This window comes from Mustelus asterias, chromosome 10 (genome assembly GCF_964213995.1).
Source record: "Mustelus asterias chromosome 10, sMusAst1.hap1.1, whole genome shotgun sequence".
Classification (NCBI taxonomy): domain Eukaryota; kingdom Metazoa; phylum Chordata; class Chondrichthyes; order Carcharhiniformes; family Triakidae; genus Mustelus; species Mustelus asterias.
Genome location: NC_135810.1, coordinates 77692534 through 77711829, shown reverse-complemented (window position 1 = coordinate 77711829; position 19296 = coordinate 77692534). Strand labels below are relative to the sequence as shown.

At 41.9% G+C, this 19296-nt stretch overlaps 1 protein-coding gene across 1 annotated transcript in view; it reads left to right on the top strand.

The window, feature by feature from the left end:
- Positions 1–19296, top strand: part of uxs1 (UDP-glucuronate decarboxylase 1) — a 75736-nt gene that overhangs the window by 16296 nt on the left and 40144 nt on the right. Inside the window, exons 2-5 of the mRNA XM_078221980.1 lie at positions 7032–7059; positions 8082–8130; positions 12824–12867; positions 16355–16415. Of these exons, the coding sequence (XP_078078106.1) occupies positions 7032–7059; positions 8082–8130; positions 12824–12867; positions 16355–16415 (182 nt within the window). The remainder of the gene's footprint in view (positions 1–7031; positions 7060–8081; positions 8131–12823; positions 12868–16354; positions 16416–19296) is intronic.

Genomic DNA, 19296 nt, shown 5'->3' with positions numbered 1-19296 from the left:
TTGTAGATGGTGTCTCAAAGTATGTTCCATTTCACTTCTGCACTCTGGGAAAGTCAGAGAATGCCTGCTGTTATTTTGTGATCTGTTCTCAGCAAGCCTGGTCTCTCATAGGTTGAACATCAACAAGCATCCCTATCAGGTTCCGTGTTGAACACAGCTGTTTTTGAGTGCGCTATTGAGCAGCTGCAAGTCAAGTGCCTGTTCCAGGCACATGGTCCTGACAATTCAGCTTGCTAACCAAAGAGTTGGCATTTATATTTTTGTTTCAATTGTTTGCCAGGTGCTTTGAATTCCATGTGCTAGTTGAGCAGAGACTCTTAAACTCCAAACACCCATTGAAGAAGATGGACGGTGGTGGTTCTGCATCTTGCTAGTCAGGGACCTGAGGTTGATGACTGACCAGTGGGACATGATAGTTCCTCCCTCCGTCATTGGCACCCTATGCCAATCAAATTGGGCTCATTCCTCGTAACTGCTATCTCCTGTGTTGTGTTAATGCTCTGCAGCAATACTGAGTGTTCCATCCAGGGTGTAAGTCTTAGTAAGATTTATGGCAAGCCTGGGTTGCTCAAGCATCAGGGATCCCGTTCCGAGCTCCCTGTTCGAGACCACAGGAATACAAAGCAGAAAGAGGCCATCCGGCTTATCGGGTCTGCACCGACTCTCTGAAAGAGCCTTCCACCTTATCCCTGTAACCCCGCACATTTATCATGACTAATCCACCTAACCTACAGATCTTTGGACTGTGGGAGGAAACTGGAGCACCCGTCGGAAACCCACACAGACACAGGGAGAATATGCAAACTCCACACAGACAGTGACCCGAGGCTGGAATCAAACCTGGGTCCCTGGCTCTGTGAGGCAGCAGTGCTAATCACTGAGCTGCCTATGTTTGGATTGATGCAAGAGTTGCCGGAATGATGATGTACTTGAACATTAGTCTGACATTGGGCTCCACTCAAGATTTATTATTTTGTCAGGGCTCCTTTAATCTTCAACTTTCCCAAAGTATCCACAAAGCAGTGGAGCTACTTGCCCATAGCTGGGAGTTTTGTTCATGAGCATCGGGGTATTTCTACTAACACCCACTGAGCACTTTTAACAATATGTTTGTAACAATGTTTTGCTCTAAACCAACGAGAAGTGTTGCACTCCTCACACCATCCTTTCCTCTTCAATGAAATTGCCAATAACAGGTAAAGTTATTCTGTGGCTATCTGTCTGAGATCAGTAGTTGCAGAACCGGGTGTAGCCAACTTGTGTGTGCGACTTTGAATTGTTCATTTGTCCTGAAGGAAGATTTTTCTTGTCTGTTTATATACAAGAACAGACTCTTTGTATCTTTTCAAATCTTTAGTTTGCCTTTGTTTTTTGAATTCCTTCAACCCTAAATCAACATCGTGTTTCTGAGGTGCATAGAGTTCAGTGGTGCCAGATTTGAGCAGCATGAGACTACTTGCTCAAGAGGAGGGGAAGAGTAGATGTCATCATAAAGAGGTCCCCCACCCCACCACCGTTCTATCCCAGTTGCCCTGCAAGTTTTTTTTCACATGCCCATGCAATTTCCTTTTGAAATCAGGAATTTGATTCCATCACCCTTATAGGCAACAAGCTTCAGGTCAATATCATACGTTGCTTCAGAAAGTTCTTGCTCTCATTACCTTTGTATCCAATGGTCAAAGCCTTGCATCTGTGTGACCCAGTCTTTGTACTATCTGCTAATGGGGACTGTTTTTCTTAGATTTAGAAAAAGTAGATCATCTTCTACATCTCTCAGATCCCCCTTCAACCTCCTCTGATCCAAGGAGAACATTACAGTCTAGACTTCTTATGCATTTTCCCACACTAACTTGTGTTGTGAAGTTAGTGTTTGTAAAATTATAAAAAAACTTGTAAAATGCTAAGAGTTGTAAAATTGCATGATCTGTTAAAAAAGTGGAAAGAGCTGTGAAGAAGGCCTATAGTGTGTTAGCTTTTATTAACAGGGGGTTGGAGTTTAAGAGCCGTGGGGTTATGCTGTAACTGTACAGGACCTTGGTGAGACCACATTTGGAATATTGTGTGCAGTTCTGGTCACCTCACTATAAGAAGGATGTGGAAGCGCTGGAAAGAGTGCAGAGGAGATTTACCAGGATGCTGCCTGGTTTGGAGGGTAGGTCTTATGAGGAAAGGTTGAGGGAGCTAGGGCTGTTCTCTCTGGAGCGGCGGAGGCTGAGGGGAGACTTAATAGAGGTTTATAAAATGATGAAGGGGATAGATAGAGTGAACGTTCAAAGACTATTTCCTCAGGTGGATGGAGCTATTACAAGGGGGCATAACTATAGGGTTCGTGGTGGGAGATATAGGAAGGATATCAGAGGTAGGTTCTTTACGCAGAGAGTGGTTGGGACTGCCTGCAGTGATAGTGGAGTCAGACACTTTAGGAACATTTAAGCGGTTATTGGATAGGCACATGGAGCACACCAGGATGATAGGGAGTGGGATAGCGTGATCTTGGTTTCAGATAAAGCTCGGCACAACATCGTGGGCCGAAGGGCCTGTTCTGTGCTGTACTGTTCTATGTTCTAAAAGGTAGTTTTTATGCTATGCTTAGAGAGTCAATAGAGATGCAGGTGCAACTGAAGTACGCAGAGCGCATAGAGTAAAACATTGTATCGCGAGGCTAGGCAGTGGTGCTGTGAAGACAAGTTGTTTTTGAATTTTAACCGATCAGTTTAAACTAAACATTTAAATAGCAGCAGCCTATCAGATTTGAATTTGACATTTTGATAACCTGTAAACCAATCTTATTGTGGGGATTTTGGTATATCATCAGAGGTCTAAGTGCCACAGTTCCCAGCTCCAGAGGGCCAGATGGCCCCTGCCGCTGCCAGCCAGCCTCTGCCACAGTTCACAACTTGAGAGAGACAGCTAGCAACTGCTGTCTGCCAGCGTAACAGCCACATTTATGTCTTAAAAGAAAGCCTCATCTCGATCACAAAGGTACCAACAGAAAATAGTGAAAACAGAAAATAAAGAAGACAGAAGATTCCGGAAGATAAAACCTGGTTATATTTTGAGAGTGACTAGAAATTCTATTTTTTTGGTTCGTAAGTGGGAACCTGGTCACTGTTAGTTAGATAAATAAAGTGTTACGCGTTACTTTTTCAGAGAGTCTCAGGTAGTCATTTTGATTTAACCACTGAATGTTGCTGAAGCACAGATATTACTACTTCTCTCTCACTTTTTAACAAATTATGAAGGGAGGTACGTCTGTTTGAGTGGTTGCATGAAAGTTCTGAGAGAGGAGATCAACCTCCTCTTCGTAACACTCGGCCAGAACATCTGAAGACATGGGGTCATTCCACACATTTCATTAAACATTATGAAGACCAAAGATATTCGTCTTTACCCTGACCACAAACACTCTTTGTCGCCAATTTCATTTCCCACCCTGGCCACTGTCTTTGGTTGAACTTGATTGTTTGCAATTTTGCAATCCTATCTGACCCTGAGTTGAGCTTTTTAAACCCTATCAATTACTTTGGAAAGACAGCTTATTTCTTTCTTTGTACTTTCACCTGCGTTCACCTCTACTACAGACCTTCGGAGCTGCTGGAACCGTCGCCTCTGCCTCTATCATGCTTTGACTATTCCAATGCGATCCTGATCGGCCTGTCATTCTACATCGTTCCATAAGCTTCAGTTCAGCTAGAAGCTGATAACCTATCTTAAACCTTGTTTATCATCGTCCCTGTATTTTCTAACCTTGCTACCATTGGCTGACAGCCTTGCAATGCCTGCAGTTTAAAATTCTTCTTGTACATGGCTTCATCCCACCTTTGTTCTTGACTTTGAACACAAGAGAACTCTTCCTGCTTGATTCCTTGTGTGTTCCATTAACCATTGCTAGCTGCATATTATTTTATTTAGACCAAAAGGACTATGGATCCATCCTGAAACCACTCTACCTCTCTTTCCCATTTAAAATCCATCATTTTGACCAAGGTTTTAGTTACTTTTCCTAATATCTCTATATTGGTATCCTTTGCCGGGTTATACTCCTGTGAGGTACCTTTAGGAATTCGTCTATCTTTAAAAGTGTTATATAATTTCGTGGTAAATATGATCTGGAATTTGGGTCAGATATGTTCTTCCAATGCTGGCCCCTTGCACATCCAAGATCTTAATTGCTCCACTTTCGATGAACCTGCCTTCAGCTGTATTGGATCTAAACATTGAAATTCACATCTCTCTCTCTCTCTCTCTCTCTCCCCCCCCCCCCCCCCCCCCCCCCCCCCTTAAGATGCTCCTTTAAAACCTACTTCTTTGCTCAGGCTTTTGGTAAGCTGTCCTAATATCTCCTTTAACCATCTTGTCACTTCTTGTTTGCTAATGCTTATGTGAAGTATTGTGGAATGTTTTACAATGTTTGAGGTACTAGACAAATGTAAGTTGGTCTAGGTCAGCCTCAATAAGCAAGAAAATACAATCAATGGCAAGGGAGAAAGATTTGGGCCTTTAGACAATGGGTTTGGTCTTCTCGGTGTTCAGTTGGAGAAAATTTTATCTCTGCCTTGACTTGATGCCAGACAGGCAGTTTCCATGCATAATTATAGTTGGGGGAAACAATAGAATTAGAACTCGAATCATTCATTTTGTTCGTTATTAATCTGGAACCAGCAACTGCCGTGTACTGAACTAATGTTTCCAAGCTGCTTTTGGCAGCCATTTTCATTCTTTGCAGCTCAATGAACACAACGAACAATAATATTTATGTAACATAACTTAACAAAGGAAAATATCTCTGCAGTTTCAACAAGCATTATATAATAATCAGGGAATGGAAAAATAGGTTCTAAGTGAGAGAAGGAAAGAACTAATTGATAAAAGTTCTTGCCTTATATCAATTAATTGGATGAATCCACTGATGGTTGTTTGCACAACTGAGAAGTGATTTTGTGAAAGAAAGAATTTAGCTAGAAATCATAGAAACCCTACAGTGCAGAAGGAGGCCATTCGGCCCATCGAGTCTGCACCGACCACAATCACACCCAGGCCCTAGCCCCCAAATCCCTACATATTTACCCACTAATCCCTCTAACATCTCAGGATACTAAGGGGCAATTTTAGCATGGCCAATCAACCTAACCGCACATCTTTGGACTACATCTCCTACTTGCATCTTCAAATCAACTAAATTGTTGGTTAAGAATTTATTACAAATATAGTCACGTTTAATACTTTTGCATCCAGTTATGATATATTGCTTCAGTAAATTTGCAACAGGAGGCAAATTTTAAGACATGTTAAGACTGCTGCTGAACTGGAGTCAGCACCAGAAATCATGCTGGATGTCTGTAGTCTAAACATACACAGCTTAATGGGATAGCAACAATATATACATCTTAAAAATATAATGAAACTAATCAGAAACTCTGCATATGTACCTCTAAATTTCAAAGTGGTTACAATAATAGACAATTAAAATTGCATATCATTTGGTGTATTGCAATATTTAGAGACTTTTAATTTGTTGACATCTTGGCCTGAATTCTCGTAAAGTTGGAGAGCCTCTCCTTCATTATGAAAATGGCGACAGAGATCTGGATCTGGAAATACTGCCCCCAAACATAGCACCCATCATTTTCCAGTGCTTACTTTTATAAGGGATCAAAGGAGTTAAATGCCGTGGATTGATTTTTATCAATAAGATACATTTTTTTGTAATGGTGAATTCCTTAATGGACACAATAACTTTATTTAATCTCTGCATAGGTCCTGAGATCTGCCCATAGTGGATGCTAGATAAATTGGCATGGTATGTGGAAGAGCAAAGCGTGTGGGTCATAGGGGCATGACTTGGCACTTGGTTAGCATATGGACTATAGAGGGCCATGTGATGGGCAGAGGGGCTTATGTTGGTATATTGGCTATAAAGGACCATAGAGGTGGGCAGATGGATATAGGTTGGCATGGAGGGTATGAAGGACCATAGGGGGTTAGTGGGGGACATTAAGTGGCTAGGGCATGGTGGGTGTGGGCTGGAGGGCTATTATTGCTTTTTAAAAATTGCTTCAACAAAGTGTCACTGCAGCAAGGTAAGCCTTCTGCGCAACCTGCCTCTGCACTCTTATTGGCTTTGCCCGCCACAACTTCCATAAAACCCAGCCATTCCTCTAGAATGAAAATCTGAAGTCCCAGGGCACTTTCTCTCTGGTTGGGTTTGCAGAGCTGGGAATTGTCCTGACTCTGTTCCTGACCTGGACGCGAGAATTCAGGCTCTCGTATTAAATCTTTGTAGTTGAGGCTGTAGCTGTGACATTTTTAGTAAGTAACTTCTATCTGTTCACTATTCCAATGTCTGCTTTTTGCCCATCAAATTGTCACAACAAAAATGACTTACAAAGGGTTTTACCTAAACTCCTTGTGATGGCTTCTATTTTTGATCTGCCAACAACATTTTTAATAACTACAGCATCCATCATGGAAAAAATTATATCTCCCATTTGTACATCACAACACCTTCGTGTAAAATAATCTAAGACTACAGTTGATCAAAAATTCCATCTAAAATCTAAATTTTGTTTAATTCCTTTACTGCTTACATCCTTATACAGTTGGACTAATAAAAGTAATTAAGAAAATGGGGATTAAAATGTTATTATTTAAATATACCATATCATGCAATAGTCAAAAATCTCTTAAAATAAAAACAAAATACTGGAATCTGAAAAAACATTTCTGCTTCCTTACATACCTTTATTTGGTTTACAAGTGTCATTTTCCCTAGATTTCAGTTGGATTTTTCGTCGAACTGTGAGGTGCTTGGTGCAAATCCTTTCGCTGTGCCTTCAAGTATCACTTCCACTGAGAAAACCTGATTTAATAAATTAAGAGGGACATTTGCATAATTTTTTGAGATTTCAAAATTGGAAAGCGACTGGATCAGTGTGCTTGCAGCGATTTCTGTATGTGAACTATGAAGTGCAAGTTTTATAGTTTGATTTGTCAACTTTAATACTCTTATATGATTTTTTTTCTTTTTGCAGCTGTTTGGGGAAATTTTGTCAGCATGAGGTAAGGTACAGTTTGCAACTCTTTCCTCCAATATTTTCCTACAAACTCCTGTCGAACAATATTATTTCTCTTGTTAATGTTAAAATATAGCAGCCATCTGCAACTTAACATGAAATATTTGCCAGGCTTTTCTGTTTAAAGTGAAATTGTAGAATTTGGTTATTGTACTTGGCGGTACAATGGTTTTAATTTTGGCCTGTGATGATATATGTCTGGTTTCTTAATCTTCAGTCGGCTTGTGAATTTTGCATAACCATCAAGGGTGGCAAGCAAGCTAAAGCCAGTTAGTGCAGTTTACATTGTCTTTTGATTGCAATGCAAATGTTGAAATAACTAACAAAAGTTAACTTCACTTTTTAAAATCTGCAATTCTAGTGCCATATGTCAGTCTGATATTCCTCATTCTAGGAATAAAAATATGAATAGTTGAATGTTGTTCTGAGTGTGAGAAGTGGTTTACATCACCTAACCTATGATTATCTAATGGGAAGTATATTTGCTAGCAGCTAATTTTGCTCAAATGTTTTAACCAAATTACAGCATTTCAAGATTTGCAGATTGATAGCAATACCGAATCTAATTACAGACTTGTAATACCCGTCCCTTACTGATCAATTAAGAATAATGCATTTCTCATGTTTCAGTATGAGTTGCAGTGTGTAAAGTGTCCCCACCCTTTATAATCACCAAATTACTGTTTTTAAAAAAGAAACAGCCCTGTATAAGCAAACTTGGTTATCAGTTTCTATAGAAGTATCTTTGCAACATTGTTTGCTTTGCAATACTGGTGTTGTAGTTGTGGCTGCCATTGGCAGTGGTACTATAATGTGGTCTCGGACGTATTAGGTAACCACAATAAACTTTAGCAGAGAACTAATATCTGTGGGGTACAGATCGAATTGTTGATCCCCCTCCTGTTGTGTTGATGAGTTTTTACAATATGGCTCAGTGAACAGAGCAGCATGGGCATTTGCCAGTTGGGTTAATTGTGGTTGTAATTTTTTCTATTCCCTTTTGCACAGATCATTACAAGAAGAAGGAGAACAGAAAATTGAGAGGAAAATAGAAGAGGTTAGTCGATGTTCTTTTCTCTAATCTTGCATCACTCTTATCCTTGAAGTAATAAGTAGATGGAAATATTGTTCAGACAGTGCCATAATGATAGACTGGTAATTAATTTTCCGGATTTGTTTGAATCATTTTTGGAACGACAGTAATGTTGCAGGACACCAGGTATTGTCCCACCCATTTGCCTTGAAGGTTTAAAGAGCCTGAAACATTCTAGTCTGAAACTAATTGCATGTAGGCCAGATTGGACAAGTTCTTTTTCCGAAATGACATTGTAAACCAGTTGTGTTTTTGTGATAATATGATAGCTTTCAAGGTCTTTTTTATAGTCTTATTGAATTCAACTTCACAACTTGCCACAGTAGAAATAGAACTTGGGGACTTTGCTACTCTAGTAGCAAAATCATACTTTATATAAGAATCATAGAAACCATAGAACATTACAGCTCAGAAACAGGCCTTTTGGACCTCCTTGTCTGTGCCGAACCATTTTTTGCCTAGTCCCACTGACCTGCACTTGGACCATATCCCTCCACACCCCTCTCATCCATGAACCCGTCCAAGTTTTTCTTAAATGTTAAAAGTTAAATGTTAAAAGCATTTACCAATTTATCCGGCAGCTCATTCCACACTCCCACCACTCTCTGCGCGAAGAAGCCCCCCCTAATATTCCCTTTAAACTTTTCTCCTTTCACCCTTAACCCATGCCCTCTGGTTTTTTTCTCCCCTAGCCTCAGCGGAAAAAGCCTGCTTGTATTCACTCTATCTATATCCATCAAAATCTTATACACCTCTATCAAATCTCACCTCAATCTTCTACGCTCCAGGGAATAAAGTCCCAACCTATTCGATCTCTCTCTGTAACTCAGCTTCTCAAGTCCCGGCAACATCCTTGTGAACCTTCTCTGCACTCTTTCAACCTTATTTACATCCTTCCTGTAACTAGGTGACCAAAACTGTACACAATACTCCAAATTCGGCCTCACCAATGCCTTATATAACCTTACCATAACACTCCAACTTTTATATTCGATACTCCGATTTATAAAGGCCAATGTACCAAAGGCACTCTTTACGACCCTATCTACCTGTGACGTCACTTTTAGGGAATTCTGTACCTGTATTCCCAGATCCCTCTGTTCAACTGCACTCTTCAGATTCCTACCATTTACCCTGTACGTTCTACTTTGGTTTGTCCTTCCAATGAGCAATATCTCACACTTGTCTGCATTAAATTCCATTTGCCATTTTTCGAGTTGGTCCAAATCCCGCTGCAAGCTTTGAAAACCTTCCTCACTGTCCACTACACCTCCAATCTTTGTATCATCAGCAAACTTGCTGAACCAATTTATCACATTATCATCCAGATCATTGATATAGATGACAAACAACAATGGACCCAACACCGATCCCTGCGGCACACCACTAGTCACAGGCCTCCACTCAGAGAAGCAATCCTCCACAACCACTCTCTGGCTTCTTCCATTGATGTGGAGATGCCGGCGTTGGACTGGGGTAAGCACAGTAAGAAGTCTCACAACACCAGGTTAAAGTCCAACAGGTTTATTTGGTAGCAAATACCATAAGCTTTCGGAGCGCTGCCCCTTCGTCAGATGGAGTGGATATCTGTTCTCCAACAGTGCACAGACACAGAAATCAAGTTACAGAATACTAATTAGAATGCAAATCTCTACAGCCAGCCAGGTCTTAAAGGTACAGATAATGTGAAAGCTTATGGTATTTACTACCAAATAAACCTGTTGGACTTTAACCTGGTGTTGTGCGACTTCTTACTGTTCTTCCATTGAGCCAGTATCTAATCCAATTTACTACCTCCCCATGTATACCTAGCGACTGAACTTTCCTAACTAACCTCCCATGAGGGACCTTGTCAAAGGCCTTGCTGAAATCCAGGTAGACAACATCCACCGCCTTCCCTTCATCCACTTTCCTGGTAACCTCCTCGAAAAACTCTAATAGATGGTTCAAACATGACCTACCACGCACAAAGCCATGTTGACTCTCCCTAATAAGTCCCTGTCTATCCAAATATTTGTAGATCCTATCCCTTATCACACCTTCCAATAACTTGCCCACCACCGACGTCAAACTTACTGGCCTATAATTTCCCGGATTTCTTTTGGAACCTTTTTTAAACAACGGAACAACATGAGCCACCCTCCAATCATCCGGCACCTCCCCCGTGAATACTGACATTTTAAATATGTCTGCCAGGGCCCCTGCAAGTTCAACACTAGCTTCCCTCAAGGTCCGTGGGAATACCCTGTCCGGTCCTGGGGATTTATCCACTCTGATTTGCCTCAAGACAGCGAGCACCTCCTCCCCTTTAATCTGTAAAGGTTCCATGACCTCCCTACCTGTTTGCCCTATTTCCGTAGACTCCATGCCCGTTTCCTCAGTAAATACGGATGCAAAAAAACCATTTAGTATCCCCCCATCTCTTTTGGTTCCATACACAGTCTACCACTCTGGTCTTCAAGAGGACCAATTTTATCCCTCACTATCCTTTTGCTCCTAACATACCTATAGAAGCTCTTTGGATTTTCCTTCAGTCTGTCTGCCAAAGCAACCTCATGTCTTCTTTTAGCCCTCCTGATTTCCCTCTTAAGTAGCTGACGTCAAACTTACTGGCCTATAATTTCTGCGTTAACCTTCTGAATTGTTTCCCCAAAGTGTTTTTTTATAGTTAAGATGGAAGTTATACTGCAATTCAGCCTTCAGGCTGCAAGTGTAATTCCTGAATAATTAGTTTTTAAAAATTTTATTGATATTAAACAATGTAAGGTATACAGATGTCAGTATAATTCTCCCCACAATGCATTGGATTCTCTGTCAGTATTGCACCAATCATTTGGAAACAGATTCATTGAATGTAGTTAGAATGAGTAGTGCGCTAGGTGGGTTTATTTTATTGATTCTATTGTTTTGACATGAGTTGACTTTTCATGCCAGATTCCTGAGGTGACCATTTCTTATTTTCATTCCTGCTCCTGTTTACAGCCTTTTGGAGCCATCAAATAGACCTTTTGCCAGCCCTGTCTGGCCTGTAACCTGATCCCAGAGAACCCTGAGATGGCTTATTTTTTCCACTCCACCCTCATTGTTGCCTATTTTCTTGTTCTTCACAACATCCGGACCTACACATTCCATTTGAAACCCTGAAGTTGTGGCTGTAGCCCCACTGATTTATGAAAGTACATGATAGGATTTCCTAAGTGGCTTTCCCATAACTTTGGGGAAGCTGTGATTGTTTAAATCTCAAAATAATATACCTTTCATTCTACATTCAGTTTGTGATGTTAGTGTACCTTTAAGAAATGTTTTGTTTTAAAATCAGGTTCTCTGCAGCTATCACAGCTTCAATTTTTTTTCATTATGGCACTGGCTGTCTGCTCGAAGTCCTTTTATTGCTGCTTCAGTGGCTTAAATGCAGTGGACACAGTAAGAGTTTTAACAACACCAGGTTAAAGTCCAACAGGTTTATTTGGTAGCAAATGCCATTAGCTCAAATGCCATTAGCTAGAAGTTACAAGGCGTGAGCATTTGCATTTGCTGGGTTAAACCTGTGGCAAGGGTTTTGTTGATGGAATTTATTTGATTGGAACCTTTCCTATTTTCATTAAGGGTTATACAATATCATAGAATCCTACTGTGCAGAAGGAGGCCCTTCGGCCCATATCTGCACCGACCACAATCCCACCCAGGCTCTGTCCACATAATCCCATGCATTTACCCTAGCTGGTCCCCCTGACACTGAGGCAATTTAGCATGGCCAATCCACCTAACCCACACATCTTTAGATTGTGGCAGAAAACTGGAGCACCCAGAGGAAACCCACGCCGACACGGGGAGAATGTGCAAATTCCACACAGACAGTGACCCCAGCTGGGAATTGAACCCGGGTCCCTAATGCTGAGAGGCAGCAGTGCTAACCACTGTGCCACCATTAGGCGGCACAGTGGTTAGCATGATTGTTTTATTTTTTTGGTTGTAATTGGTAAAAGATTTTGCTGATGTTCTTTCTATACATGTTAACTGAATACTTAAACTGTTGGATAACAGCTCCTTAGTGGGTCAGTTGAATCATACCTGAAGTGAAATATCTCATGCTCACTCTAGCCAAATTCAAAGTGCAAAACTTATGATCCAGGTGGACTCCAGAGAACATTTTGGATTTCTGACCTGAATCATAACAAGTTCCTATCGTGATTCCTTTAGAACCCGTAGGTAAATCAAAAGAGCAGCTTCAGAATAATGCCGTATGGTTCGCGTTCATCATAAAATTGACTCTGGATGCAAGAGAAAACACAAAATGAAACTCCTTGCAGATATACGTATATGAATTTTGAAAATGAAATGGATGAAAAATGCTTTAGGCTGAATGTACTTTTTCAATTCTATGGCTAAACAGTGGGGAAAGTCTCTGCAACATGTGCTAAAATTATAAAGCTGTTCTCTTGCAACTGAGTTCACAGATTCTCACAATGCACAGAGGAAACCTCCTCCACTGTATCTGAAAGATATGTGATTTCTGTTTTTGTTTTGATGATTTATTTTTGCCAGCCATGGAGGGAATTGAATAAAATAGTTTTCTTTTTTGAAATTACCATATTTTCACAGGCTGGGACAGAAAGCATGATTATGACACTGATTTTGCCATGTTTCCATTTTCCAGGCTTTAGCACCATTGAAAGAGAAAATTAGAGAAATAGAAACGAGGTAAGTATTGTTTTCATTTTTTATATTAACTTTAGATAAAGGAGGGTGAGATGAAGCAAGGTAGGAGTGAGGCTTCTGTGGAGCATAAACATGGGCATTGCATGGTTAGGCCGACAGACCTGTGCTATGTATTGTGTGAAATGTTTTGATCTTCTAAATCCAATTGGCTTCATTCATTCTGTTGTTTGCAGGGAAGTAGGTCCACTTAGAGGCAATGCTGATTGAAAATAGGATGAATAACACAGCTGACATCACTGTTTTGGCTTTGCTGCTGTAGCTGAGTAATACTTTAATGCAAGTTTTGTCTTGCTTTGCTCATTTCGTGTTATTGCTGAGCTTAAGTCTCCTTGTAACTACTGAATCTTCCTTAAATGTTTTCCACGACACTAATAACCTTCCTCTAGTTGTTAAATAGCCTTGACTTATTCAAATAGTTTAGTAATTTAAACTTGAGAGTTCCATTTAAATTGGTAGCTTGTTTAGCAACTTTACTTTGACCGAATTCTATTGCAACCAGTGCTGTTGCTTGGTAAAAGCAGTTGCTTTTGTGACAGGCGGTGTAGTTAATAACGATGGTGCAAGTAGTTTGGAAAATGTTATTTGTTTATCCTCCCCCCTTTGGCTTTGTTTTTGTTGCTAATGGTCTCTGTAGTTGCTGTGCTGAGTATGTGGGAGAAGGTACATGGGAAGGAAGAATTTGATGCAAGTGCAATGGTGAAGCAGAGGACAAAGCTTATGGATTATAATAAGTTCCTATCCTGCTTCATTTAGAACCCGTAGGTAAATCAAAAGAGCAGCTTCAGAATAATGCCATATAGTTCAGGATCATCATAAAATTGACTCTGGATGCAAGAGAAAACTCCTTGCAAATATACGTATATGATTTTTGAAAATGAAATAGATGAAAAATGCTTTAGGCTGAATGTACTTTTTCAATTCTATGGCTAAACTGTGGGGAATGGAGTTCATTTTAGGGTGAGTGCCACAATGTCTCGGGTGTTTGGACCATCTTCACTGAGTGGCTAACCTCATGGAGAATCAGTCGTGACAGGCCCACACCAATGACCTGCATACACTGGCTACAAATTTACACATGATCAAACAAAGCATTATCTTGGTGGCTTAACACCACACTCGCATGTAGCAAGTGACTTTCCACTCTTGCTTGACTGGGAAGTGTTGGGCCTTGAGAGGGAAGATGGAAAGGGCACAAGGCAAAGGGGGCTCGTCCCAAGACATCTCCAGCTCTCAACCTTTGCCCCCTGCACATCTCCCCGTCACCCCAGACAGAGCCACAAGGCTGCCACCTACCCCAAAATCCAAGTCTGCCAGTGCAAAATATAAATGGGACTGTCTTTAATTGGGTGCCGACTGGCTCCAAAAGCCAGAGTCTGTCAGCCATGGGCATCTCATGTCAGAGTAGGAGAGTGAGCAACCTGCCTCTGGCATTGCTGAAGCCATAGATGTGGCGCCATGCAAAAGTAATAGGAGGTTTAAGAGGAAAGCATCTTAGTTGTACAAACGGTGCTTATTACGGTGTTACTGTTTAATTAATGCTCCTTTTTTCTATGAAAGCCTGAGCCATGGCCTCTACTTTGTTGCATCCTCCATTCACATTAATCTGTTTCAGACTGGTTAATGGAATGATCAGCCTAATTGACGAAAGGGAGTGACTGGGATGGCTGGCTAGCTATTATAGGAATGAGGTTTGGGATGGTAGAAGATGCACAGGAAAAAGTGGGTGGAAAGTGTATGTTGTACAAGCACAATTTTCAGATGAAGTGTGCTTGGATGAGTCTGTTGCAGGTTTATCTGTCAGCCAGATCATAGAATCATAGAACCCTTACAGTGCAGAAGGAGGCCACCATCGAGTCTCCAACGACTCTCCGACAGACCCTATCCCCGTAACCGCATGTATTTACCCCTCTAATCCCCCTAACCCACACATAGTGGGACATTTGCGGGCAACTTAGCATGGCCTACCCATCTAACCTGCACATCTTTGGAGTGTGGGAGGAAACCCATGCAGACACGGGGAGAACGTGCAAACTCCATACAGTCACCCAAGGCTGGAATTGAACCTGGGGCCCTGGCTCTGAGGTAGCAGTACTAACCACCATGCCACCCAGAACAACAGGTACAGCAGGCTCCTCCTCCAAGGATGCTCGATGCTCTCCCGTCCCCTCTTTATTGCCATGTTGTGCAGACCACTACAATCCTAGAGACCCTTGTGGGGGCATATTGAAATGTGCCTCCCGATCTGTCAAGGCTGTTTAACTTCAAGTTAGCAAACCAATCGCTTGCAGTACTCTGTCGTGGTGCTGAAATGGCTACTATTGTAACTCGCCAATGGTAAGATTCCTCAGCTTGTTAATAGCCAGGACTTGAGTAGGTATCCTTTGTCTCCCAGAAGCCATCCACTGCGTCTGCTTGGTGAGAAGTACACCTGCAGTGCATGAGGCTGAAGAAGAATATCTGGCAGTGATATGCTTGTAGTAGACACATTAAGGAAATGAAAGTCCTTATGATGCAGATGTGGGCTACAGATTGCGAAATCCTGAAGATGTCTCCCAACAGATCCTGTGGAACAAGCCAGCTTGAAGAAATTCAGTGCTCTGCTGACTTTGATAGCCACAGGCAATGTGTGGCCACCTGTTTCTCTTGGTCAGTGGTCTTCTTCCGGAAGGCTTCAGATGTCTGTGACTACCCGCCAGCACCTACCTTTCACTATGGCTACTTTGAAGCTTGCCAATTTCATTCTTTTTACTTCTGCTGCCAGATCAGTTTCATTTACTAGTGACTTGCCTCCAACCTGGCGAGATATTGAAACAGCATGGAAACGACGCATTTGCAGGAAAAGTCAGAATGCAGGGATAATGAAAGTCTTCTCTTAATTGGATTCGTTGCTGATCCAAGAGTGTACCTTGCTGGGATTGGACTTCATCCTGGGGAAAGCTGAATGAAAGTGGGATGACATCCCGGTTCCAATCTAATATCTCTTTTATTGGATTTACCAAAGTCCACCTCCCTTTGCCTGGAAAGATTCCATCTTATGACTCTTAGAAGTGCCCAGATCTAATTGTAATCGATACACTGGAATTCTTTCACAAGAGTTGCATTGCAGAAAGGATCTGTGTATATAATTATGATTTGCAGCCACAAGCAAAATGTTTCCTATGTTGATGGATATACTTCATCTGAATCTCCTACCAAGTGTACAATGAAATATGCTTACCAAAGGTACCTACTCCACAATGCTACATATGGGAATTTCTGACCAATCCACTCATTTCAAGACCAAAGGGTCTGCTCTTTAAATTTGAATGTTTTTTTTTAAGTAAAATATTAAATAATTGAACATTAATCTTGTTTGAGCAAATACTTCTTAAAATGATGTGTAATTATTTCCATCGAAATGCAGCTAGTAATGAACAATTCTATTTTTTTACTTAATGGGATAATCAAAAATATGTTCTGTTTCCAACAGCATATCTCAAAAATATCCTCCAGTAAAATTCCTGTCTGAAAAGGATCGCAAAAGAATTCTGGTATGTCTTTGGTTTCCTGTGGATCCATTCAAGAGTTGTATATTTAACTGTTCTTTATTTAACAATGTGTTTCAGGTCTTGAAGTTCAGTTTGTTTTTTCAGTTCATTAATTGGGAGCAGAGGTAACAGTATAAATCTTTACAGAGGGCAGGTTGTTGTTCTAGTAACCTAGTATAGGGGCTAAATTTAGCTTTCCATCATTTTGAATTCTATTCCAAGCTGACTGAGACTTGAAGGACATATTTCAGATTGGGCCTGCAGCAAATGATGAAAGAAGCAACAGGAGAAAAACGTGCTTGATTTTGTTCTTGTCTGTCTGTCTGTCTGTCTGTCTGTCTGTCTGTCTGTCTGTCTGTCTGTCTGTCTGTCTGTCGACTAATGTACAGTTCTTATGGCGACCCAGTCCTGTCTTCACACTGAGGGCACTCTCCATAATGTTCTAAAGCTATGCTAAGTTGACCGGATTCAGAGCAAATCTGGCAGCTCAAAACTGAATATCCATGAAATGCAGTGGAGCATTTGCCTCAGCAGAATCCTATTCAACCACAAGCTATAACCTCATGGCATATCCCTCACTTCCATTAAACCTGGGGACCAGTGCTGGCGAGCATCCCAGCAGCACCAGGTATACCTAAAAATTATACACCAACCTAGTGAAACTACAAAACAGGACTACCTGCAGAAGTAGCATGCTGTAGACAGCTAAGCGATCCCAGAGCAACAGACCAGATCAAAGTTCAGCAACGCTGCCATATCCATTCATGAATGATGGTGAGCAATTTTACCCCTAACCCAAGGGGGTTCCACAGAAATCCCCATCCTCAATGAAGGCAGAGCTCAACATGTCAGTATAAAGGACCAGGCCAAAACATTTCCCAAGCAAGACACAAATCAGGAGTGTCATTGGATGCAAGATGCACCACAGCAGTTCACCAAGGCTCCTTCGACAGCACCTTCTAAACTTGTGACCTCTACCACTTAGAAGGACAAGAGCAGCAAACTCATTCATGGTAGATGAGAGAAAACATATTAGATGTAACTGCCACTAGAAGATACATATGTTAGTTGCAACAAAGTAGTCAGCACGGCTTTGTCAAGGGCAGGTTGTGCCTTACGAGCCTGGTTGAGTTCTTTGAAAATGTGACCAAACACATTGACGAAGGAAGAGCGGTGGATGTGGTCTATATGGACTTCAGCAAGGCGTTCGATAAGGTCCCCCATGCAAGACTTCTTGAGAAAGTGAGAGGGCATGGGATCCAAGGGGCTGTTGCCTTGTGGATCCAGAACTGGCTTGCCTGCAGAAGGCAGAGAGTGGCTGTGGAGGAGTCTTTCTCTGCATGGAGGTCAGTGACCAGTGGAGTGCCCCAGGGATCTGTTCTGGGACCCTTGCTGTTTGTCATTTTCATAAATGACCTGGATGAGGAAGTGGAGGGATGGGTTGGTAAGTTTGCTGACGACACCAAGGTAGGTGGTGTTGTGGATAGTTTGGAGGGATGTCAGAAGTTGCAGCGAGAAATAGCTAGAATGCAAGACTGGGCGGAGAAGTGGCAGATGGACTTCAACCCGGATAAGTGTGTGGTGATCCATTTTGGCAGATCCAATGGGATGAAGCAGCAGTATAATATGAAGGGTACCATTCTTAGCAGTGTAGAGGATCAGAAGGACCTTGGGGTCCGGGTCCATAGGACTCTTAAATCGGCCTCGCAGTTGGAGGATGCGGTCAAGAAGGCGTACGGCGTACTGGCCTTCATTAATCGAGGGATTGAGTTTAGGAGTCGGGAGATAATGCTGCAGCTTTATAGGACCCTGGTTAGACCCCACTTGGAGTACTGCGCGCAGTTCTGGTCACCTCATTACAGGAAAGATGTTGAAGCCATTGAAAGGGTGCAGAGGAGATTTACAAGGATGTTGCCTGGATTGGGGGGCATGCCTTATGAGGATAGGTTGAGGGAGCTTGGTCTCTTCTCCCTGGAGAGACGAAGGATGAGAGGTAACCTGATAGAGGTTTACAAGATGTTGAGAGGTCTGGATAGGGTAGACTCTCAGAGGCTATTTCCAAGGGCTGAAATGGTTGCTACGAGAGGACACAGGTTTAAGGTGCTGGGGGTAGGTACAGAGGAGATGTCAGGGGTAAGTTTTTCACTCAGAGGGTGGGGGGTGAGTGGAATCGGCTGACGTCGGTGGTGGTGGAGGCAAACTCGTTGGGGTCTTTTAAGAGACTTCTGGATGAGTACATGGGATTTAATGGGATTGAGGGCTATAGATAGGCCTAGAGGTGGGGATGTGATCGGCGCAACTTGTGGGCCGAAGGGCCTGTTTGTGCTGTGGCTTTCTATGTTCTATGTTCTATGTTAACAGTTATAATAATATTTACCTATCATTATTAAACCTAATTAAGATGCAAATAACTTTGGTTTTGGGTAGAGCTAAACAATGAGGCTGATAAAGTGCTAAGAATCAAGAGTTCATGTGGCATTTTATTTACAAATAAAGACAAGCACTTACAACCTTATTTTGTTTACTATTGAAACTATATTTGAAATGACATGCAGCTCTGGGTTCCCAACCTTCAAAAGAGCACTGCAGTGTGCTTGAGTTTGCTTCGTGGAACTTGAGTGCCAAATTGCATAGAAGCTTTCCGAATTGAACTTCTCGCAGCAAAAAGAATCAAGGGGCAGCACAATGGTTAGCACGCTGCCTCACAGCGCCAGATATCCGGGTTTGATTCCTGGTTTGGGTCACTGTGGAGTTTGCACATTCTCCCCGTGTCTGCGTGGGTTTCCTCCGGGTGCTCCGCTTTCCTCCCACAGTCCAAAGCTTTGCGGGGTAGGTTGATTAGCCATGCTAAATTGCCTCTTAGTGCCACTGGAACTAGCAGGGA